Source organism: Trachurus trachurus (assembly GCF_905171665.1).
Source record: "Trachurus trachurus genome assembly, chromosome: 15".
Lineage (NCBI taxonomy): Eukaryota > Metazoa > Chordata > Actinopteri > Carangiformes > Carangidae > Trachurus > Trachurus trachurus.
In genome coordinates, this window is record NC_139906.1 from 513,790 (window position 1) to 537,193 (window position 23,404).

At 49.1% G+C, this 23,404-nt stretch overlaps 1 protein-coding gene across 2 annotated transcripts; it reads right to left on the reverse strand.

The window, feature by feature from the left end:
- On the reverse strand, positions 1 to 20,936 carry znf318 (zinc finger protein 318). Of its 2 annotated transcripts, XM_083987737.1 has the most exons (13): positions 20,487 to 20,936; positions 18,887 to 19,017; positions 15,965 to 16,580; positions 13,462 to 14,144; positions 12,575 to 12,720; positions 12,083 to 12,538; positions 10,872 to 10,963; positions 10,673 to 10,772; positions 9,983 to 10,338; positions 8,892 to 9,122; positions 8,003 to 8,102; positions 7,321 to 7,439; positions 1 to 4,910 (listed from the first exon to the last, which is right to left on the reverse strand). In XM_083987737.1, exons 1-13 carry the CDS (start codon positions 20,721 to 20,723, stop codon positions 2,100 to 2,102), a joined length of 6,078 nt encoding a protein of 2,025 aa, XP_083843863.1. In that variant the 5' UTR covers positions 20,724 to 20,936; the 3' UTR covers positions 1 to 2,099. The 2 variants fall into 2 exon arrangements, with proteins under 2 accessions (XP_083843863.1, XP_083843862.1); XM_083987736.1 differs by having other exon boundaries at positions 12,083 to 12,720.
- Between the last annotated feature and the right edge of the window lie 2,468 nt (positions 20,937 to 23,404).

Sequence of the window (23,404 nt, forward strand, 5' to 3'; positions counted from 1 at the left end):
TAAGACCTAAGAGTGATTCTTAGTGCGATTCTTAGTGCGATATTTCACAAATGCATGGGCTGTCCGAAACTTTTTTTCCACCACTGTGTTGCCGGCTTGGACCTGGAACATGGTCGACATCGTTTAAAGGAAAACTGAATAATTCAAGTCCGTTTCACCTGAAGACATGATGAACATTAAACTCGTGGAAAATCAAAAAAGATTCATCTAAGTAAAAAATAACCTTTGTAAAAAAACATTTAAATTACAACAGTCTGAAAAAGTCTAAACTTTTTTTTACATCTTTAGACTCGATGTGTTTGAGTTCTGCTTCAGTCCTGGTTCATTTCTTTCTGGGCTGCATTGAAATGTGGTCGGACATTTAAAAGCAGACGAGTGTGTAGTTATTGATGATGTTTGAGTTGATGGGATGAAGTGGAGCGAGTCCTTCAGTAAAGGAAACAACAGTTGTGTTTAATAAACTAAATGATTGTTTAGTAAAGTAACTTTGAATAACAAAGACTCTTCTGCCTGTTTTTTTTTTTCCTCCACTAACTTTTATTAAAACTTTACATAAAGCAACAGATTTAACAGGACAAGCAGTTTGTTTCTATTCTGACCTCAGATCAGTGTCTCCAACACAACACAGGGAGAAAAACGTGGTGCAGATTTATACAAGAAACAGATCATGGACCTTCAGGGAACACGTGAACACGGCTGCAGCTCTGAAACCACCCGGGCGCTTCATTGGTCCATGCTCGAGTTTAGTTCGACGTCCGCAGCCGAAAGTCTGACTGACTGGTCGACAAAGGAAAAAAAACTAAAAAGAGGAGGAGAAACTCCAACAGACAACAAGAGGAAGCGGCCGACAGCGAAACAGTTCGTCACTCATCTGTGCGAACGTGACAGAGTGAGATCTTTAGAGGAACAGGCCCAACGTTTTAAGAAACCTGTTGTTTTTTTTTGTTTTGTTTTTTTACAGAACCAGAAGAGACCAAGTCGGAGTCGTTTCTGTTGTGTGATGAACGAGAACTCCTCTGAAGAGCTAAAACCAACGCCGAGTCTATCCAGCTAATAAAGGAGCAGGTCAACTCTGCAACAAGACAGAGGATCATAACCTGCTCAGCAAAACAGTGATTATTGGATCAACTCTCCAGTAATTAATTATTAAGAAAATAAAGATTGGAGGAATGCCTTAAAAATGTGACTAATTTTGTAATTTTTAATTGTGTCATGAACCTTTGGATCAGTGGTCCCAACCTTTTTTTTTTTACTTGTGACCCAATAATGCATCATTATCTGAAGCTCTGAGGCGTGTGACGAAACAACCACAGATGATTTAATCTGAGATGCCCAAAAAGGCAAAGAAGAAACTGGATTTGGAGTATTTACTGATAGTTTTCTGTTTTTCTTACACAACTTAAAGTCTTTTTTTTTTTTTTTTTTACACCCCTTATCAGAGTCTAGACCTGCAAACACTGAACCAGAGGAACTATCTATCCAACTGTCCAAAACCTAAAACCATCACATTTTCTGATACAAGAAAAAATGAAAACAAGCAGAATATTTATAAAAAATATTTCACATTTCTGCTCAAAAACTTGGTGAACAATTAATCCGTCATCCTAACGAACAACTAATGATCCTCTCTTTTCTGTGGATTTATTTCTAGACTACAACAACACTGGTGATAACTCTTAGCAGGACAAATCAAATTTTGTTGGGTTTGTATCTTCAGGGAGATTATTTGCCAATGATAGCGAGAAGATGAACCGACACCAGAGGGAACACTTCCTGGTCCTGGTTCTGGTTCTGGTTCTGCTCCAAGACATTAAATCTTCAGGAGGATCAATGACCGAACCACCGGGTTTCAGAAAAGGTGGGGCGGCTCTCTAAAGACAGGTGAAGGTCAGTGTTTTTAAAAAGTCTCGAGCCTTTTCAGCTGCCTTCTAAGTCCGGTATGTTACTCAACGACTGTTTTTGATTTGATCTTCTGAACATCCGAATGAGCCAACGAGTGGTTCTGAAGAACTCCACACCCTCGTCACCTCAACTCACAGCCGGGTCACAGAGTCTGTTCTGTTCTGTTCAGTTCTGTTCAGTTCAGTTCAGTTCAGTTCCTACTCAAAGTTAAAATCGTAGTCGAAGTCCAGAGAGGTCATGTCCGAGGGGAGACCCAGGGTTTCCGTGGTGATCTCCGTCGTGTCGTTGCTGGAAGCCCCCTCCTCCGGGTGCGTCGGCCCAGACCCAGACCCAGACCCGGGGTCCGACCCGTCCGGCCCCTTCGGGTCGGCGCCGGCCGGTTCAGAGTCGCCTGCTGAAGTCGGGTCAGATTCAGGCTCGGGTTCGGGTTCGGGTTCGGGTTCAGACTGGTTCTGCTGCCGCTGCTGCCGTCGGGTCTGGTATCTGGTCTGGGACCGGGTTTGTCGGATGGGGTGGGCGGCTGGGGAGGCTCTCCTGCCTCTGGTTTTGGGGCCCGGTTTGGTTTCTGGTTCAGGTTCTGGTTCTGGAGCTGAGTCCGGGTGGGACTGAGTGTCCTGGTCTGGGTCCGGTCTGGACTGCAGCTCCGTCGGGGTTTGGGGAGGAGGAGGTGTGAGGGATCGCGACTGAGATCGAGGAGGAGTTGTTGGTTCTGGATCAGACTGCGGGGCGATTTGTACCTCAGGTTCTGGACTTGGGGCCCGGTTTTGAGGCCCACTTGGAGGTTCTTCTGACCGAGGTTGGGGAGTCAGTTTTGGTTGAGCTGCTGGTGAAGTCTTAGTCTCAGGGGCAGTGGTGGGGGGGGCTGGCGTCGACTGCATGGACCACACGGAGGCAATCTGAATCTCTGGCTGGGACTGTGGAGCTGATGGAGAACTGTTCGAGTCCGGTTGTGGTTGTGGTGGTTCTGGTTCTGGTTCTGTGTGGACTTGGACTGGGGGCTGAGGTTGAGTTTGGGCTGGGGGCTGAGGCTGTGGTTGTGGTTTAGGTGCCTGTGGGGTCTGAGGTTGTGGTTTAGGCGCCTGTGGGGTCTGAGGTTGTGGTTTAGGCGCCTGTGGGGTCTGAGGTTGTGGTTTAGGCGCCTGTGCGGGCTGAGGTTGCGGTTTGGGTGCCTGTGGGGGCGGGAGTGCCGTCTTGTTGGCTTCAGGTCGAGACTCGGTCGGTGGTTTGGTGATGGAGGAGGCACCGGACTGGGTCTGGCTGCTGTAGAAGATGCCGAACAACTCCTGGGCTTTGGCTGCAGCCAGGTTACTCTTCAGCTTCTCGGACCTCGGACCTCCTCCCTCACTCATCTTCATGAAAGGGGGGGGCTTGACGAATACCGTCCGAGTCTGCTCACTCTCCGGGACGCCGGGAGCTGCCACGTCGGACACTATCTTTATCATTGCTGGTGGCGTGGGTTTGGCTGCAGGCGGCGCCGGCGGCTTCACCTCGACCGAAGCCGGTTTAGAAACCGGTGGTGCAGGGTTAGGGAAGGACAGCGGAGGAGCAAGTTGAACCGCAAATGGTGGAGGTTTGAACACAGGAGGTGGAGCTTTAGCCTCTAAAGGAACTAGTTTAGACATGGGAGGTGGAGCTTTAGCCTCTAAAGGAACTAGTTTAGACACAGGAGGTGGAGCTTTAGCCTCTAAAGGAACTAGTTTAGACACGGGAGGTGGAGCTTTAGCCTCTAAAGGCGCTGGTTTAGACACGGGAGGTGGGTCTTTAGCCGCAAAGAGCCTTGTTGGGGGAGGCATAACGTTGAATATTGCAGATTCACCAACTGGCGGCACCTTTTTTGCGTCCTGCCCTCCCACGTGAGCATTCAGGGCCTTTGTGAGTCCCTCGGAGAAGGCTGGGGGCGTATTCACGTTCGGTGGTGGTTTCATAGAGAGGAAGGTGTTGAGAGGAGCGGGTTTCCCCATCATGGTCGACTTCCTCATCACTGCAGCCGGGGCCGGGAGGTTGGGCCTGATTCTCCCCCGGTTGGCGCCGTTGGACACCCAGGGAGGAGGCGGCATGGTCGGCTGCCCCCCCAGCTTACTGGCGATCTCTTTAGCGACGGCCATCGACTTTGCGAAGGAATCCTCCACGGACGTGTTCTGCTGCTGCCGCGCGGCCGCCTCGTCCTCCTTGATGAACTCGGCGGCCACTTTCTCGGCCACCTTCGCCAGCACGTTCTCCTTCTTCTTCCACGTGAACTTCCCGAACGAGGTGCTCGGGCACATGGGGACTGGTTTGCCGGCCTCTGCGCTCTGTTTGCGGAGCTTGGCCCTCATGGCCGGACTGGGGCCACAGAACACCTTGGGGGGGTCGTAGGGCTTCGGCGGAGGTTCAGGTTTAACGACCTCGGGTTTCCCCACTGGTTTGCCCATCTGAGGCTTTTTAAATGCTTCCTTCTGAACCCGAGGTTTCCCTTCATCTCGTTCTCTGTCATATTTAGGTCTGAAATCTGAGTATTTGTTGTATTTATACTTGTCCTCATCATCTCTTGGGCCATATTTGGGCCGATCCTCGTCTTCTCTGCGATGGCGGTACCGAAAATCCTCCTCTTTGCTGTATTTGTATCGGTCGCTCCGATCCTCGTCCTCTTTGCCGTAGTGGTACTTTTCATCCTTTTTACCGTATTTATAAGTTTCATCCTCGTCTTTCTTGCTGTGAGGAGGCCACTCCTCCTCCACCAGGCTTTTGGCACTTTTAACGTCCTCCGCTGGCTTGCTTCGTTTTAGCCTGTCCTCCTCTTCCTCCTTTTTAACCTTCCACTTCTCCTCCTTCTGAGGAGCATCGTCCTCCTCCTTCTTTTTCTCCTTATCCTTTTTCTCCTTCTTATGTTTGCTCTTTTCCTCCTTGTCTTTGCCGCCTTTCTCTTCCTCCTCGTGTTTGCGTTTCTTGCCGCTCGTCTCCGAGGACAGTCCTGCCTGGCGGTCCAGATTCCTCCTCTGTTCGTACATTGGATTTTCATATATTTGTTTCTGGAACAAGACAAGAATCTGTTAATAAGACGTATGAACACTCGATATATGATCTCCTCCCACTGAAGCCTCAAACAGACGACAGACAAGTAAAAACTGTGTTTGTGTATCAGTAACTCTAAGGGGAACATTGACCTGCTCTGGCCTTTTGAGACCAGGAACTGGATCGTATATTATATTAATGTATCAGTGAATCCACTCTGAACATTCACCTTCACATCAGTTGACACCCGGACCACGCACTTCCGCTTACTTTCACAAAATAAAACGCCCGTTGCCCTTTATTATACAGAAAACCATAACGATAGAATTTGTGCTTTTACTTTGAAAACAGGAAGCGAACCTACCCTCCATGTAGCTAGCTTGAAACCGCCGTTTTGACTGCTCTCGTCCCGTTAATGGCATTTGACCGTTCAATATGCCTTACCGGAGAGTCTTGCCCGGTTCATTGTAAAACATTTATTTATTAATGTAAATGTGATGTTTTCTGTGCGTAGGCTACAGCCCCCGAGGCAGTGCTGCTCTTCTGTCTAACCATGGTTTTTTTATTCAAACAAACTTCTGCTACTGCCACAATTGTTAGATTTCCAACATTTATCCCCTAAAAAGAGTTTAACCAGCCGGTGGTAAACCTCTAAAAACCTGCGGGTAAGTTAATTAGCGATCGTTTTCTCCCCCGGGATGACGATGGAGGTTGGCCGCGGTCGCTGCTCGGACCTGGAGCTTCACTTCTCCGAAAAACATCGGGGCAGACTTCTAAACAGCCGTCGTTTGGATAAACTAACCGCACATTGGGGATCTAAACAGTTACTTTCTCGCATGAAAACATATTAAAACTTAATAATAAAGTGACGTAATGACAGCGCTACAGCAAGAACATTTCTGTTGTCCTGTTTGGTTTATTTTTTTTCCTGTTCGCGGCAAGGAAAAGACGATCCGTGACGTCACGTTACATTGCATCTTGGGTAATTTGAGTGTGAGTAGCTCCTCATGCATACTCAACATTCCGGCGAATCTCGTGTAGCTGCCATCCGGGAACTTCTCGCATACTCAAACCGACTCAAACTCACATACTACGCATTTGCATACTCAAAATGACGTCAGAGTTAGTATGAGTAGTAGCAAAGTATGCGGTTTCGAACACAGCCTGTGGTTCAGAGTAACGAAGACACGCTGCTCGTCCACACCGACACAAGTTTCAGTGAATCTCTAGAAGTTTTTTATCGTTTCGGCCAGATGGAAATGGCGGTGGACGTACTGCACCGTTACTGGAATATTTTTTGGAAACGATGCCAAGTTTACGAAAAAAAACTCAGAACTTGGAAGCTCCGTTTCCGTGTGGACGAGGCCTGAAGCTAAGGCCCAATCCCATTTCACCCCTTGGCCCTACCACTTACCCCTCCGTTTTGTGCGTTCACGTTTAGGGGTAGGGGGAAGTGGTAGGGCTACATACCCCTCCAAACGGAGATTTTTCAGAGGCACACTTCAAAGGAGGGGTATGAAAAGTTTCCCAGAATGCATCTTGCGGCAGCGGTGGCTGTAAAACGAAAAGCTGTTTTCTTTTTCTTGCTGTAGCGCTGTTATTACGTCACTTTATTAAGTTTTAATATTTTTTCATGCGAGAAAGTAACTGTTTAGATCCCAAATGTGCGGTTAGTTTATCCAGATGACGGCGGGTTAGAAGTTTGCTCCGACGTTTTTTGGGAGAAGTGAAGCTCCAGGAGGAGCGGCTCCTCACAGAGACAGCAGCCGGTCTGCAGAGCTGCTCCGCCGGCCAAACTACGTCGTCATCCCGGGAGAGAAGGCAATCGCTAATTAACTTACCCGCAGGTTTTTAGAGGTTTACTACCGGCTTATTACGTTAATTCTTTTTAGGAGATAAATGTTGGTCTCATTAATGAAATCTAACAATTGTGGCAGTAGCATTGTTTGTTTGAATGAAAAGTGAAGCTTCATGTGTATTCTTGGATAGAAGAGCAGCGCTGCCTCGGGGCTCCGTAGCCTACACATACATTAATCACCACATTTACAAAAATAAATAATGTTTTACAATGAACCGACCAGTCTGCATTAAGTTTTATTTTATTTTATTAAGTTATGGTACAAGGCGATTGGATTTCTGGCAAAAGCTCGCCGCATCTGCTGACTACGTGATGACGTATGTGATTGTTGAAGTGGTGTCCCAATTCATAGGGGTTGACTTTCAACCCTACTCCTTGTAGCTCCGTTTCAAGGGGCGAGGGGTAGGGGTAAAAAAGAGAAATGGGATTGAGCCTAAACCTCTTATTTTCATGCGATCACATGAGTGAACCGCGCCTCTAACACGTTGACTTTATAACTCTTCCTCTTTCTGCCATGTGTGTCTGTGTGTGTGTGAGCTCTTGTTCTTCTTTCCTCCCTCATCAGATACCTTGTACTTCTCGTTGTGGGCGTGCCGGGTCACGTGCTCCTCTGCACAGATGGCGTCTCCGAAGAAGTCCTGACACAGCAGGCAGAAGAAGCCTCTGACGGGCAGCAGGAACTCCGACCCTGCAGCAACACACACACACACACACAGCAGCCGCAGCTTAGAGCCTCGGGCCCAGACCAGATACCTGTCAATCATGTTTACCTGCGTGACGCCTTCATGTTCAGTACCTGTCAGGACAGCACAGGGTCAGACAGGTGGCGGCTCAGTGCAATATAATATATATATATATGTGATAAATAGATGGTGAACAGCTGTAACGGGTGGAGAAGTGCGGCAGCTGCTCGTTGAAACTGCAGCACTTTCCCACAGGTTACCAACTATAGCGATAGTCGATACGTTTTACAGCCTTGGACTGAGAGATGATGAGACATGAAAACACATGATTGACTTGACATCAGAGGAGTGGGCGGAGTCTCGTCCGGTCCCGCGAGTCTTTGAGTCTTTGTCACTTTGTCACTTTGTAACTTTGATTTAAGAGACAGAAAGTAGATCCAGACTCGGCCGAACACCTGGAGGCAGAAGACGTCTAACAACATTCAGAGGTTTCAGACAGCGGAGAGAAGCTGAATGAGTGAGGAGGTCGAGCTCAGAGAACTGGACCCGGGTGGAGAGGAACCAGTACCTTTGGCCGGTTTGGTCAGCTTCTCCTCCGGCGGCATGTTCATGTTCTTGGCCGGCTTGGTGGCGGCGGAGGCCCAGGGCCGCTCGTACGGGTCCAGAGTCTGTGAAGGGAGAGGAAAAGGACGTGTGACGTGGTCGGATGCAGACAAGGGGTGTGAATCTTAAAGGGATAGTTCACCCAAAATTGAAATTTCAAACTCATTATCTCCTCCTCCCCCTCATGTGGACTAAGGGCTGGGAGAAGTTTCAGAGTCCTCCGTGGCTTCTCTGAGTTACAGGGGGTCTCGGCGTAGCAGTGCATGTCCATATGACGGTTGCAAATGGATACCAACTGTCTTCATAACAAAAAGACACACCAAAAAACATCCACATACCTCCATGCTGCTCGTATGTAATGTCCCTCTTGTATTGAAGCCCCAACATGAGAAATTGTCCCGAAAAAGTCTATTTTTCAAGATGGTTTGTAGTGGAAGTTCCTCTTTCCGGACGAACCGGGAAGAGGAACTTTGAGAAGCTTCTGCTACAAACAAGCTTGAAATATAGACTTATTTAATTTTTTCCGAACAATTTCGCATTTCAGGGCTTCAATACAAGACGGACATTACATACGAGCAGCATGGAGGTATTTGGATGTTTTTTGGTGTGTCTTTTTGTTACGGAGACAGTTGGTATCCATTTGCAACCGTCATATGGACATGCACTGCTACGCCGAGACCCCCTGTAACTCAGAGAAGCCACGGAGGACTCTGAAACTTCTCCCAGCCCTTAGTCCACATGAGGGAGAGGAGAAGATAATGAGGGAAATTTCAATTTTGGGTGAACTATCTACCTTTAATGCACAGAGAGAGATTTGTGATATTTCTGCTGTAAAAACGGAGAAAGGAACAAACCTTCCGGTGCGTTTTGCTGTGCAAGTGCGTGAAAAAATCAAACATGGAACCAGAGGTGACGTTACAGTTTTTGCACCAGTGGTTTCCAGCGTCGTAGTATTCAAACGGCTCAGGCGGCGGCGTCGACGGAGGAGGCTCGCTGAGCGGCGGCTTCACGCACGGCGGCGGCGGCGGCGCTGCTGCTGCTGCTGATGAAGAGGAGGAGGAGGAGGAAGAGGAGGAGGTCTTCTTCTGCAAAAACAAAGATGGAGGAGAGTGAAGAGGGCGCAGCTCGGTCACTGAGACGTTCAGAGCAACAACAAGCTGCAGCTGCAAAACTCAAACTCTGCAAATGAAGAAGTTTCTCACCTTCACAGCGTCGAGGTCCGAGCACTTCGGTAAAAAAGTCCAACCACAGTTTTTTTTTTTTTTTTAGAACAAACGCAAACGCTTCGAGATCTGAGTCACAGTCACCTAACGGACTTTTACTTCACGTCTGAATTCTGCTGCTGAACGACGTGCAGGTTAAAGCTGACGGGACCGAACCGCCTCAACGACCACAGACCAACATCTTTACGTTCAACGATCCGACTTCGTTACCTGTTGTTTCCTGTTGCTCTCACTCAGACTACGACGACATCACAACTCCAGACTCGACACTCGTGTGACGCAGCGACAAATGTTTAAAAAGCATCAACTTCTAAACTGTGTCAACATGGAAACGTTCATTATAGTTAATAAGGCAAGGCAAGGCAGTTTTATCTGTATAGCCCGTTTTTACCACCAGTTTGTCTCAAAGGGCTTTACATCCCATCATAACAACATCCTCTGTCCTTAGACCCTCACATCCACTGAGGAAAAACTCCATGGAAAACCCTTTTAACAGGGAAAACCAGGAGAAAGCTCAGGGTGAGCAACAGAGGAGGGATCATCACCCAGGACAGAGATGTTGTTACACACAAGAAAACTGTTTATAGTTTAGTTTATAGTTTTTAATAAACATCAATAAGCCGATGAAGTCAACAGACGCGTCAGTAATCTCCATGACGACCCGGTTCCCTAGCTACGAGGACCAGCGGCGGCCGTGTTACCTCCTCTGACGGTGTTTGTACCTTTAGCGTGGAGCTGCTCGCCGCCTCGGGGCTCCGCTCCACCGCCGCTTCCTGCTGCTTCTTCTTCTTCTTCTTCTCCGGCGGCGGTGTTGCCGTTGGCGATGGCCCCTCCCCCTCCCGGTCCTCCCGGTCCCGGTCCTCGCCGGTCTTGCTGGGCCGGCGGGGGCGGTCGGACGGGCTGAGGCCCAGGATGAGCGCCACGGCGTCGATCTCGGTGCGTTTCTTCTCGGCGTCCTCGTGCTCGCGGCGCAGGCTGGAGATCTGGGTCATCACCTCCTCCTGCAGGCGGCCGATCTCCCCCAGCAGGGGGTCCTTGTGCCCCCCCTTCTCCCGCCGCTTCTTCCTCAGCAGCTCACCTGCAGACAAACAATACACGGCACCACCGGGTCAACAGCAGCTCGGCCTCGCTCCAGGCTCACACCTCCCACTGACTCCCACTCAGTGAAGCGCCAAAAATGAATCGGGGTGGAGGGTCACGGGCCAAAATTAAACATTCAAATTAAATATGCCTATAACAGGTTAATTGTGCAAAATAAACACTCATACAAAGTATTTTTTAAATAACACTATTGATTATTGTGTTTCACTGTTAAACGGGGCTCCAGACTGCCCCTACATGGAGGCATTTTGCCCCTAAAATTTGGGAATTTCATGAATTTCATTTTTGGTGAAGTATTCACCATGACTCACCTTGCTGCTTCCTGAGTCTCTCCAGCTCCTTCATCAGGTATTCCTTCTTCTTCATCCTGATCTCCCGCTCCTGCTTCAGCTTCTCCCGCTCCTCCAGGACCTGAAGACACAGAGCAGAGGAGGAGTTCAGCTCACAGGTGAGTTCAGACTTCACCTGTCCCCCCCCCCCCCCCCCCCTCCTCCTCTCCAGCCGTCTCACCTTCTGCTTCTGGCTCTCGTTGTTCTGCTCGTCCGACACTTTGCGGTCGTGGCTGCTGAGTTTTCCTTTCTCCGTGTCTTTCATCATCGCCGCTGCAGAAGAAATAAACAAAATCCAGGTGAGTCTCACACCTGTGACATTTAGAGCTGCAACTCACGGTTATTTTCATTATCGATGAATCTGTCGATTATTTAAACGATTAATCGATTAGTTGTTTGGTCAATTGGACCGACAATTAAAGGTAACGAACCTACTGCTATGACTATAGGGATTATGGCAATGGGCCAATTTGACTAAATGTTGAACTATCCCTTTAAAAACTACTCAAACTGATAATTTGATTACCAAATTAGTTGACGATTAACTTAAAGGTAGAGTCTGGAGTTTTGTTCGTTGCAGTTTGTAAACAAAACCTTGAAACTGGGCCCCCCCTCCTCTGGGGCTAAGCTGTGTAGCCTCCTGCCCCAGACAGCAGCCGTTGTCATGACAACAAAGGAAAGGAAATACAGTCTGAGTGAAGCTCTGGAGCCGTGGGCCGATAGCCGACCGTCACCAACACCGGGAGCCTCCAGTGTTATGTTGTTATGCTGTTGTGTTGAGCTGGGAAGACGCCGGTGTTAGCGGTGGATGCTAACCGCTAGCGCTAGCCGAAGTTAGCATCGAGCTAGCTCACTACAACGGCTCTAATACTTGTTACCAGTCGAGGTTTTAGTTGTCGGTGACGGTGGGGAATCGGTCCGCGGCTCCAGCGCTTCACTCAGACTGTATTTATTTTTCTTTGTTGTCATGACGACTGCTGCTGCTGCTGAGAGAGAGAGAGACGTGCTAGCTGCTAGCACTCGTTAGCATCAGAGACAGCTAGCGCGGCTAGCAGCCCTGAGCTACTACTCTGCTGCACGTAGCTTCACCTGAGCTCCGTCATTGGCTGGAGAGAAAACACCGACTCTCTCACCATAGATACAGTATCTATGCTCTCTGACTCTCTAGCTCCACCCAGAAACGTCCACGTGCAACAAAACAGAGCAAAAGACCAAAATACCAAAATACAGGCAGACACAGCCCCCACCACACAGGACTAGAAGCCCATAGTGACGATTAAGACGATTAAGAAGTCTAATGGTAATTTTTGGGCACCAAACTCCAGACTCAACCTTTAATAATCTATTCATTGTTGCGGCTCTACTATAACAGCTGCTGACCGTCAGACTGACCTTTGACCCCGGGCTCCGGCGGCGGTTTGTCGTAGGGCTGTTTGTAGGGCAGCGTGGGGGGGGGGAACTCCTCTGGAGGGGTGTGGGGGGGCGGGGCCATGCGGGGCGGCGGGTACATGGGCGGGGGCCACTGCTGGGGGGGCATGTAGGGCATGAAGCCGCCGTACTGGCCGTAGCCCGGCGGCGGGTAGCTGGGCGCCATGAGGCCGTGGCCCGGGGGGGGGTAGGGAGGGGGGATGGGGTGAGGGGGGGGCAGGGTGCTGGGGTCGGGGGCTTGTTGCTGCTGCTGCGGGGGGGCGAGCGGGGGCGGGGGCTCTGGGTGCGGCGGCGGCGGCTGCTCAACCTTCATCTCCCTCACGTCTCTGGAGGATCTGGATGGAACTGGTTTGCTGCTGCCGCTGTCGTCGCTGCTCCAGCCGCCGTCCCTCTGAGCCCCCCTGCTGCCCCCCCTGCTGCCTCCCCGGCTGCCCCCCCTGCTGCCCCCCCTGCTGCCCCCCCGGCTGCTGCTGCTGCTGCTGCTGCTGCCGCTGCGGCTTCGCCTCCTGCGGCCGCGGCTGTCCGAGCTGCCGGAGGAGTAGCGCCGGCGCCGCGTGGGCGTCTTGGGCGGCGGCTTGCTGCCATGGAGACGCTCCTTGGTCCTGGTGGTAGGGAGGCACATGATTAACCGTTTAACCGATAATAAGAACTTTGACCGATTAATCCACCACTTTATTTTCCCATGATCCATTGCGTCACACCACAACGGAAGTCGGTTTTAGTAGCATTCTAGCGAGCGGCTAACTGGTAGCGTTAGCCACCAGTTCTAGCGAGCGGCTAACTGGTAGCATTAGCGGCTAACTGGTAGCATTAGCGGCTAACTGGTAGCGTTAGCCACCGGTGTAGGTACCAAATGTGGGGGCTCCGGGCTGCCAAAACCGTTTTGACTAAATCTGATGTTTGTTAAGTCTAGAAAACGAATTATTGAACAAACATTACTATTTCTGTGTGCACGTTTTTGTAATTAGTCATGGTTATGGTAGTTGTTAGCTTTGCTGCTGCTGACAGCTAACAGCAGCAGCTAAGCTAACAGCAGGGACGTCAGCTGTTAAAACCCTCCCGTTGTGGGACACGACATGAAACTACTCCAGTTAGCTCAGTCATGTTGGAACTAGGGAAAAATATTTTTTTCATGGGCCGTTTATTGAGTTATTGTTTATTGACACTGCTAACGGCTAACGGCTAACAGTTAGCCCAGCTAATCTAAAATGTTTGTTCAACAATTCGTTTTATAGACTTCATAAACATCAGAGTAGTCACAACGGTGATATAGTGACGTGAAAATGTGACATAAACGTAGTGTGAAAACACGTGTGTAAAAAATTCAAAATGTGCGTTCCTACCTGGCGGCCATCTTGCTGATCTCGGAGACCCCGAGGTCGAGGCCGATGGTCTTCAGCAGGTCCTGGATCTGCTCGTACTCCTCCAGCGCCTGGCGCTCGCCGTCGTCCAGCGGCTCGGTGCCGGGCGGCACGGCGACGGCGAGCGGTGCGTTCGCCACCTGCACCGTGATGTTCTGGTCGCCGGGCCGGCTCACGTAGCGGGCGTCCACCGGCTCAGGGAGGAGGCGCGGCGGCGGCGCCGGGGCGGCGAGGCCGTAGCCCTGGGGGCCGGCGGCGGCCGCGGCGGCGGCGTGGTGGTGGTGGTAGTCGCCGTACAGCGTCTCCTCCGTCACGTCTCCATAAAGGTCCAGTCCGTGGTGCCGCGGCGGCTCGGACACCGACGCCGGCGCCGGAGCGGTCGGCTCCTCCGAGTCTCCGTACAGGAACTTCTCCTCGTCGTCGATGTCGTCCACGGGCCTCGACGCCGCCGCCGCGGGAGCCTTGTGCCCCGCCTCCCCCAGCAGGCTCAGGATCTCTTTGATCTCGTCGTCGAGGCCGGCGCGGCGGGCCATGTGGGGGTCGGACCGCAGCTCCGCCAACATGGTCGCCACCGTGTGCGGCTCCATGCCCTTCACGGCCTGAAGCAGCTGGTCGGCCACGCGCGAGTAGTTGGCGCCGTCGAAGCCTCGGGGGGAGTCAACGCCCTGAAACACACACACACACTCGTTAGAACCCTTTAAAGGGATACGCCAACTTTTTTTAAAATGTCATGTCTTGCCTCACTCCCGAGTCCATGACCAGCAGATAGACACCATCCTTTCGACTGTGCGTGCAGTAACAAGGGAGATAGAGCCGTATCGCCGTAATTAGCTTAGCTCAAACACTGGAAGTGTATGGGTAGTGTTAGCCTGCCTCCTACCTAAAGTCGCTAATTAGCTTAGCTCAAACACTGGAAGTGTATGGGTAGTGTTAGCCTGCCTCCACCTAAAGTCGCTAATTAGCTTAGCTCAAACACTGGAAGTGTATGGGTAGTGTTAGCCTGCCTCCACCTAAAGATGCTAATTAGCTTAGCTCAAACACTGGAAGTGTATGGGTAGTGTTAGCCTGCCTCCACCTAAAGTCATCAGAGAAACTCTTCAGCAACTCTAAAGGGAAACAGAAACCGGCGGGCCGATCTTCGTCTCAGAGCTACAAAACTCTCCGGTAAGGCATCTTGAGCGGTCAAATGCCGCTAATGGGACGAGATCGGTCAAAACGGAGGGTTCAAGCAAAGACGCTTTATTTTGGTTCAAGCTAGCTACATCGAGGGTAGGTTAGCTTCCTATTTCAAAGTAAAAGCACAAATTCTATCGTCATGGTTTTCTGTATGTAAAGGGCAACGGGTGTTTTATTTTGTGAAAGTAACAGGAAGTGCGTTGGTCACAACGGCTAGCTTGAGTAGCGCCGAATTCGTCCCAACAAAATTGTAAACAGCTGGTATTTAGACAAATTAACGACACACTGCTGATCTAAACGGCTACTTTCTCACCTAAACATGTTTGAAATGTAGATAAAGTGAAATATTTACAGAGTTTAGAGCTAAAATGAAATCAGCTTCTGACTCGGGTAGGAGGCAGGCTAACACTACCCATACACTTCCAGTGTTTGAGCTAAGCTAATTAGCGACTTTAGGTGGAGGCAGGCTAACACTACCCATACACTTCCAGTGTTTGAGCTAAGCTAATTAGCGACTTTAGGTGGAGGCAGGCTAACACTACCTATACACTTCCAGTGTTTGAGCTAAGCTAATTAGCGACTTTAGGTGGAGGCAGGCTAACACTACCCATACACTTCCAGCGTTTGAGCTAAGCTAATTAGCGACTTTAGGTGGAGGCAGGCTAACACTACCCATACACTTCCAGCGTTTGAGCTAAGCTAATTAGCGACTTTAGGTGGAGGCAGGCTAACACTACCCATACACTTCCAGCGTTTGAGCTAAGCTAATTAGCGACTTTAGGTGGAGGCAGGCTAACACTACCCATACACTTCCAGTGTTTGAGCTAAGCTAATTAGCGACTTTAGGTGGAGGCAGGCTAACACTACCTATACACTTCCAGTGTTTGAGCTAAGCTAATTAGCGACTTTAGGTGGAGGCAGGCTAACACTACCCATACACTTCCAGCGTTTGAGCTAAGCTAATTAGCGACTTTAGGTGGAGGCAGGCTAACACTACCCATACACTTCCAGCGTTTGAGCTAAGCTAATTAGCGACTTTAGGTGGAGGCAGGCTAACACTACCTATACACTTCCAGTGTTTGAGCTAAGATAATTAGCGACTTTAGGTGGAGGCAGGCTAACACTACCTATACACTTCCAGTGTTTGAGCTAAGCTAATTACGGCGATACGGCTCTATCTCCCTTGTTACTGCACGCACAGTCGAAAGGATGATGTCTACCTGCTGGTCATGGACTCGGGAGTGAGGCAAGACACGAAGAAAAATGTTGGCGTATTAGCTCAGCGCTATGATGTGTGAGGATGTCGTACCCGTAGCGACGGTGAGTCGTCGGAGTCGTTGCGTTTCTTGAGGATGGACTTGGTGGGTTGGCCCAGCATCTCCTCCAGCTCCTTGCGGCGCCGCGCCATCTTCAGCTCTTTGAAGTCTCTCCTCAACATGTCGCCGCCGCTTGAGCTCGAGCTGCTGCGGCTACGGCTGCGGCTCCTCGGCCGGCTCTTACTGCGGGCGTGACCGGCCGCCTTGCTGAAGCTGCGGCCGCGGCTCCTCCCTCTGCTGCGGCCTCTAGATCCAGATCTAGATCTAGATCTGGATTTGGACCTGGACCGGCTCTGATGGCGGCTCTTGCTGCGGCCGCGGCTCTTAGCGCGGCTGCGGTCCGGGCTGCGGCCTCTGCTCTTGGCGCGGCTGCGGTCCGGGCTGCGGCTCTTACTGCGGCCTCTGCTCTTGGCGCGGCTGCGGTCCGGGCTGCGGCTCTTACTGCGGCCTCTACTCTTGGCGCGGCTGCGGTCTGGAGGACTGCGGCTCTGGCTGCGAGGACGGCTTTTGCTCCGGCCTCTGCTCTTGGCCCGGCTGCGGTCCGGACTGCGGTTCTGACTGCGGCCTCGGCTGCGGCTGCGCTCGTACTCGGGCCGAGCCGGGTACTCTCTGATGGGACAGACAGCGCAAGGTCAAACATTTACACAGCGATGATCAAAACTTAAAGATCCCCTAAAGAGGCATTTTAAAATGTGTAAAAATGCTCTGCTATGACTATTCTTTGATTAAAATTGCTTGCCTACACAAAGTTGTTTAAAATAACTCTCCAAGACACTAAAAACACGTCCATTATTATTTCTCCCTCATTGAAAAATGAATCTCCTATATTCATATGCATGACTGCCTGGTCAGGGTTGCTAGGTAACGGCGGTGCGCGTCAGGGGCAAGGGAGACAGAAAGGTGATGTCAAAACACGAAGCTCACGTCAGGTTTCACGTGCAAGCTTGTGTTTCCTCCGGCGAGTAAATGTAAATTTGAATGTAAACCGCAATGTGAATAAAGTTTATAACAAAGAAAAAGAAAAAAAAAAAAAAGACCACACCGGGACTCGAACAAAAAACGGGATTGGTTGCTACAGTTTCGTGACGCATGGAAACAAACTCCAATTTGAAAAATTGAATCCAGTTTTTTCAGAGTCTGGTATTGAAACGTATTGAAACTGCATTTTCAAGTCTAAAATGCTCAGTTATGGCGTGGATTAGCTATTTTGCTCCTGAAATGCCTTATAACAGAGCCCACACACTAAATTGACATGTTAATCATTTTAAAAAGTGCATTTTTGGTTTAGGGGGTCTTTAAAGGTCCCATATTATACTCTTTTTACTCAATTTCACTCAGCTGTCAGACGTCCAACTACACTGTATTCTAAATGTTTTGCCCCAAACTGATCCGTGGTCCTGAATGTCGGCTGTCTAAAAGTCGCTCCAATGAGCTCTACTGAGAACAAGCTGTTTCTGTGCTGCACCTTTAAGTAACACGGTGACTGTACACGGCAAAGATTATTACCACTTTATGACTTAAAATTGGTCGGTATTTCATCAATTTAGCTCAGGAGTTTCCTGCTGTGCACTGCAGCCATAGAAATAGACGTGGTAGGCGTTTTATCGCTCTGAGGGGCCGGACTCACTCCGTCGTGACATCACCACAGGAGCTGAGTCTGAACAGCCTGTTTTAGCGCCGTTTTACCGTCGCTGGGCTGCAGAGTCCATGCAGGATAGGGATGTCCCGATACCACTTTTTCACTTCCGATACGATACCGATATTGCAGCCTTCAATATCCAGGGATGCAAACGGGTCAGGACCAAAAAAGAGAGGAATTTCCGGGGGGGGGGGGCCCTCACCATTAACAAATAAGTACATTACAATATCACGGAAAAGTCAATTTCCAGTAGTTCAACCCCAACCAAGTATTGAGTGCATATAGATGGACAGTTTTCAGAAGGCCAACATTTCTAGATTAAAAATGCTTTAAAAATCCTTTGCAATGTTTCAATTTATACTGATTTTTAGGTCTTCACTGAATGTTAGTCATAATTATTACTATTAAAATAAACTGAATAAATAAAGACATGGGATGTTTCATTCAGTGTGTAATGGACATATAGCCCTATAGCCTATAATGTGTTAGTTTCACTTTAATTGAACACATTCTACATCGCGGAGGCGACGTCTTTAAGGCTTCCTTCACCTCTGAAACGGGGCATGTCCGGTGCACAGCTCCACGGACATGCACCGTTAATATAATACATCCATGACATGCACGGGGGAAAAAACTGCGTCGCCGTCGCACCGACTGCACGCGGATACGCGCCGCTTAATGAGCGCGCATGTCGCGCGTCTACGTTTGAGGTCGGCTGTTATCAGTGTAATCAGTCATCAATCATTTGTCACTCCAAATTGAAGATTATAGCCTGCCCTACAGTAAAAATGGCATACAGAAAATAAAAAGAGGAGTAAAGCAATATATTAAGCAGCAATATTTAAGCATCAAAGATGTTTAATCAAACCCACATAGTTTGAAACAACGTTCAAAACACACAGCCAGTGTCACAACTAAGCATAAAGCCCGCTAGCTTAGTGCTAACGTATAATGTAAAACGCCAGACGGGCTAACAGAAATTAGCATCGTTAATTTAATTCTGGCTTTAGCGCTGTTAACACGGCACAACATGTGGACCAGCTGGTCTTCCTCCAGAAGAATCTGACCAGCGACCCCGTCGGCAGTTAATTTGAACTGTACATTTAGATATATATATGGGATGGGGACATCCCTAATGCAGGACCCGTTTGCTTTCCTCGTTCTAGGAGTTGGTGCTCAGGGAGGATCAGTTGATGTAGAGACCAGAAAAAAAAACCAGTTTTTCATAATATGGGACCTTTAACGGGTCGAGCTGCTTCTTTGTTTCCATGCTCACCTGTCATGGTGATGTGAAGGGGCGGAGCCAGACGCTCCCTTCGGTCCGGTCAGCTCGTTGCCGACGGTGATGACCAGGTTGTGGTCGAGGGGAACGGACCCACGAGGCGACGGAGATGGAGACCGAGACCTCTGCAACAGATATGAAACACAACATCAGCTTCATGTTGAATCCACATCGAGGTGAAGTCCCAGTACCAGAGAGAAAGCCGCGTCGCTCACATTGGGATTACACTTAAAAAGGATATTTCAACATTTTGGCAAAATGTGACATCAAACAAGTTTAATAAACTTTGGACTTTTTTCTACAAATCGGGAACTTTGAAAACCGCGAAAACCAAACGGGAGAGAAAGAAACAGCGGAGATCAGAGGAGATCAGAGCGGGTTGCACCGGTAAGGAAGAGTCTGATCAATGCACCGATAAGAGAAGGGGACTCTGTTCTGCAGGTTAAACACACACAGCTCACCTGTGTTGTGTGTGTTTGTGTACATGCATCACCAACACACACCGACACCACTCAGACTAGTTAAAAGAATAGTTCACCCAAAATTGAAATGTCCCTCATTATCTCCTCCCCCCTCATGTGGACTAATGCTGCCTTCATGTGCTATGGTCCAGATGGTATTTTCCACTTGTGACCTGGTATTTACCAGTGCGTTGTGTTCATGTGCTTTTGTTGTTGTACAGAGAAAATAAAGATGGTGGACACACAGATTCAGACTTGAATACTTTTACTTTTACTTGGGTAAAACCATAGATATATACACGTGCGGCATCAAATTCTACGAGTTGCCCAGTGGAAAATATCACATGAGAGGGTGTTCATGTGCACTTTTCACGTCGTCTTTTGGTATTTACCATAATTACCATAGCACATGAAGGCACCATATGGGCCGGGAGACGTTTCAGAAAGACACACTGTCTTTTTGTTACGAAGACAGTTGGTATCCATTAGCAACCGTCATATGGACATGCACTGCTACGCCGAGACCCCCTGTAACTCAGAGAAGCCACGGAGGACTCTGAAACTTCTCCCAGCCCTTAGTCCACATGAGGGGGAGGAGATAATGAGGGACATTTCAATTTTGGGTGAACTATTCTTTTAACTAGTCTGAGTGGTGTCGGTGTGTGTTGGTGATGCATGTACACAAACACACACAACACAGGTGAGCTGTGTGTGTTTAACCTGCAGAACAGAGTCCCCTTCTCTTATCGGTGCATCGATCATCTTCTTCCTTATCGGTGCAACGCTCTGATCTCCTGTTTCTCTCTCTCCCGTTGCGTTTTCGCGGTTTTCAAAGTTCCCGATTTGTAGAAAAAAGTCCAAAGTTTATTAAACGTGTTTGATGTCACATTAAATCTTTGTTTTCACTGAGAAGACTTGAAACAAAAGATAACTCGTCAGATTCGTGAACAGAGTCTCGTATGAATGAATGAACAACGGAACGTGTTTCCGCCAGACAATAACAAGGGACACTTCACTTCCGGTGTGTGTTTCTCCGTTAAAACAGCTCACAGTGTTGTGTGTGTGTCTGTGTGTACATGCATCACCAACACACACCGACACCATTCAGACGTGTTAGCCCGGGCAGAGCTCACCTCTCTGGGCGGAGCTCCGGGCCAGGGGTCGGCGGCCCTGCGGCCCGCGGGCCCCGGGGAAGGGTAGCCCCTCCTGGGCGGGGAGCGGCGGTAGGGGTCGGGGGGCGGCTGGTGGTCGTGGTGGTCGTGGTAGCCGTGGTAGGGCGCTCTGGGCCGGCTGCGGTCCTCCCGGTAGTCCGCAGCGGGGTAAGGCCTCTGGGGCCTCGGCGGCGGGTAGCCTCCACGGCCGCGGTACATCCTCTCCCCGCAGAGAGACGCTGCTCAGCGGCCACGCAGCGGTCGGTGGGTCGGTCCCGGTTCCCGGTGGTTCCCGGTGAGAGCGGAGCTACCGAGCAGAGATTTAACGGAATAATGTGATTTACAGCGCAGCTCGGTCTGCAGCAGCTCGGTCTCCTGGATGTATTATGGTCTGCAGCAGCAGCACGGTGCAGCCGCTTCTTCTGCCGGCGGAGATCAACAGACGGAGCGGAAGCAGCTGCTGCCCCCCGGCGGAGGAACACGGTACTAAAGAGATTTCATTTTAAATACTTCATAGATTTTACCTCTATTAATCATTATATACAAAGGCTGAAGAAGGACATTGATGTGAACTGGATCCACTGTGTCTCTGTTTATTCTGGTCTGGCCGACACACCAGACACTCTGGAGCTTTATCACTGATCATATTTACTAGTCCAGTAATTTTAGGCCAAAAAAGGGGTCAACGTTAAACAAATTGCAACAGAAGCAAACTCAACTGATTTTGTATCCTCAACATGTCCTGAGTGAGGGAAAAAAAGCCCCGAAGAATCCTATTAGGGGAAAGTTTAGAAAAACACCCAAACATATCCCATTTATACGCATATAAAACATTTTTTTCACATGAATAGGGTAAAATTTTTAACCTTTAGATATCTCCATGAAAATTACTGAGTTGATTACTGACATTAAGACAAACAAAAAATGTATTACAAGTTTTTTTTTAAATTCTTTGTTAACATGAGCAAATTTGCATAAATCTGCATAAATCCCACCGTTTTGACGGCACATGTATATATGAAGGTGCTGTGGTGGTACCGGCATGGAAATAGGAATGAGTTGACTCCATCGGTCAACCGACAAGTTGACCACTTTAAATTTCAAGATGACTGCAATTTTTCAAGACAGTCAGCCACATCCTTAGTAGAGCAGGTATGACATGCTCCGTCTCTATTAAAGCAGATATCAGTGGAATGTTTTTGTTAATATAAGTCCTAAATAGTCCTATTTTCCGTCAGCAATCACTTACATGAAGTATTTCAGCCTAAACACGAGTCTCTCCGTCACTCTGCTCTGCTGTAACCCGAGGAGAAAATTTTCCTTGTGGGATACAAGTGTTATCCAATGAGGAGAGAGAACGGCATGAAGGGCTGTGTGTGCAGCCAAGGGATGCGCGTGAATGTGGTGACATAGCACGAGGACCAATTGATGCCTGACAAGGGCGGGGGCTGCTAACTCATGGTGCGTTCAAAGAAACTCGTACTTTGTGTTTTTCCTTCCTGTGAAGTCATACCAGTTCGATCTGGTACGAGTTCACGGGTCGGAAGTTACGAGTGGCCGTTATAGGGAACTTTCACAGACAACAGGATGGTAAAAACACGAGCTACGGGTTACCTGGAACGCTACCAAGTCGTAGTTGTGACTTGAAGCTGTAACTTACGGTTTCAAAAGCCTGCCTTGAACGCAGCATTAGCCGAAACGGCCATGAAGCTGATATCTGCTTTAATGCTCATGGGCCTAAATTGGTTCCATTCCTTAAAGCAGAAGTAAGCGATCCGGTGGTTTTGGCTAATGCTGCGTTCCAGGCAGGCTTTTGAAACCGTAAATTACAGCTTCAAGTCACAACTTACGACTTTGTAGCGTTTCAGGCAACCCACTCGTGTTTCTCCGACCTGTTTTACCGGTGAAAGTCACTATAACGGCCACTCGTAACTTCTGACCCGTGAACTCGTACCAGATCGAACTGGTATGACTTCACAGTCGGAAAAACACAAGTTACGAGTTTCCTTGAACGCACCATAACAGTCCTCGTCCCTACGTCACCACATTCACGGCGTCCCTTGGCTGCACACACAGCCCTGCATGCCGTTCTCTCTCCTCATTGGATAAAAACTGTAGGATACGATAAATGTTTCTCCTGGGCTCAGAGCAGAGCAGAGTGACTGACAGACCCGTGTTTCAGACCAAACACTCTATAGAAGTGATTGCTGTCGGAAGATATAACTATTTAAGACTTATATTAACACAAATATATCACTTACTTCTGCTTTAACAATATTGAACAAGACATTTTCACCTGCTCTACCCAATGTTTAGATCAGGTGCTGTATGTATGCAAATTAGCCATATGTAATTGGATTATGCACTGTTGGCTCATGTCTCACCTGCTCTACTAAGGATGTGGCTGTCTTGAAAAACCAACCAAAACCCGGCCATAGCAGCGTATTTCAGTTTGTGCGAATCAGGGGATTTTACAGTCATCTTGAAATTTAAAGTGGTCAACTTGTCGGTTGACCGATGGAGTCAACTCATTCCAATTTTCATGCCGGTACCACCACATCACCTTCATATATACATGTACCGTTAAAACGGTGCAATTTATCATGGATGCAAACAGCGCGCCGAAAAGCGAAACTCGCTTTTTTCATGACCAATTAGGTGACTTGTGTGAATCGTTCAGATCCGAGGAGTTTTTGTTTTTGGGGAGAGAGGGGGGGGGGGGGGGGGGGGGGTCTCAGCGTCTCAGCTTCTCAGCTGGGGTCAGTAAAATGTTTTTCTAACAGGCTGAGACAGTGACAATCACGTGAAACTGAGGCGAACTCATTCATGGTCTCTGATTATACTGATAACAGCCTACCTCCAATGTAGACGCGCGACGTGCGCGCTCATTAAAGCGACGC

Coding starts and splice junctions, on each gene's coding strand:
- znf318 (XM_083987736.1), bottom strand. CDS start 20,723: ATGTACCGCGGCCGTGGAGGCTACCCGCCGCCGAGGCCCCAGAGGCCT. Junction 10,964..12,082: donor GCCGGAGCCCGGGGTCAAAG/GTCAGTCTGACG, acceptor TTTCTTCTGCAG/CGGCGATGATGAAAGACACG. Junction 7,440..8,002: donor GCTGACCAAACCGGCCAAAG/GTACTGGTTCCT, acceptor GTGTTGCTGCAG/GGTCGGAGTTCCTGCTGCCC.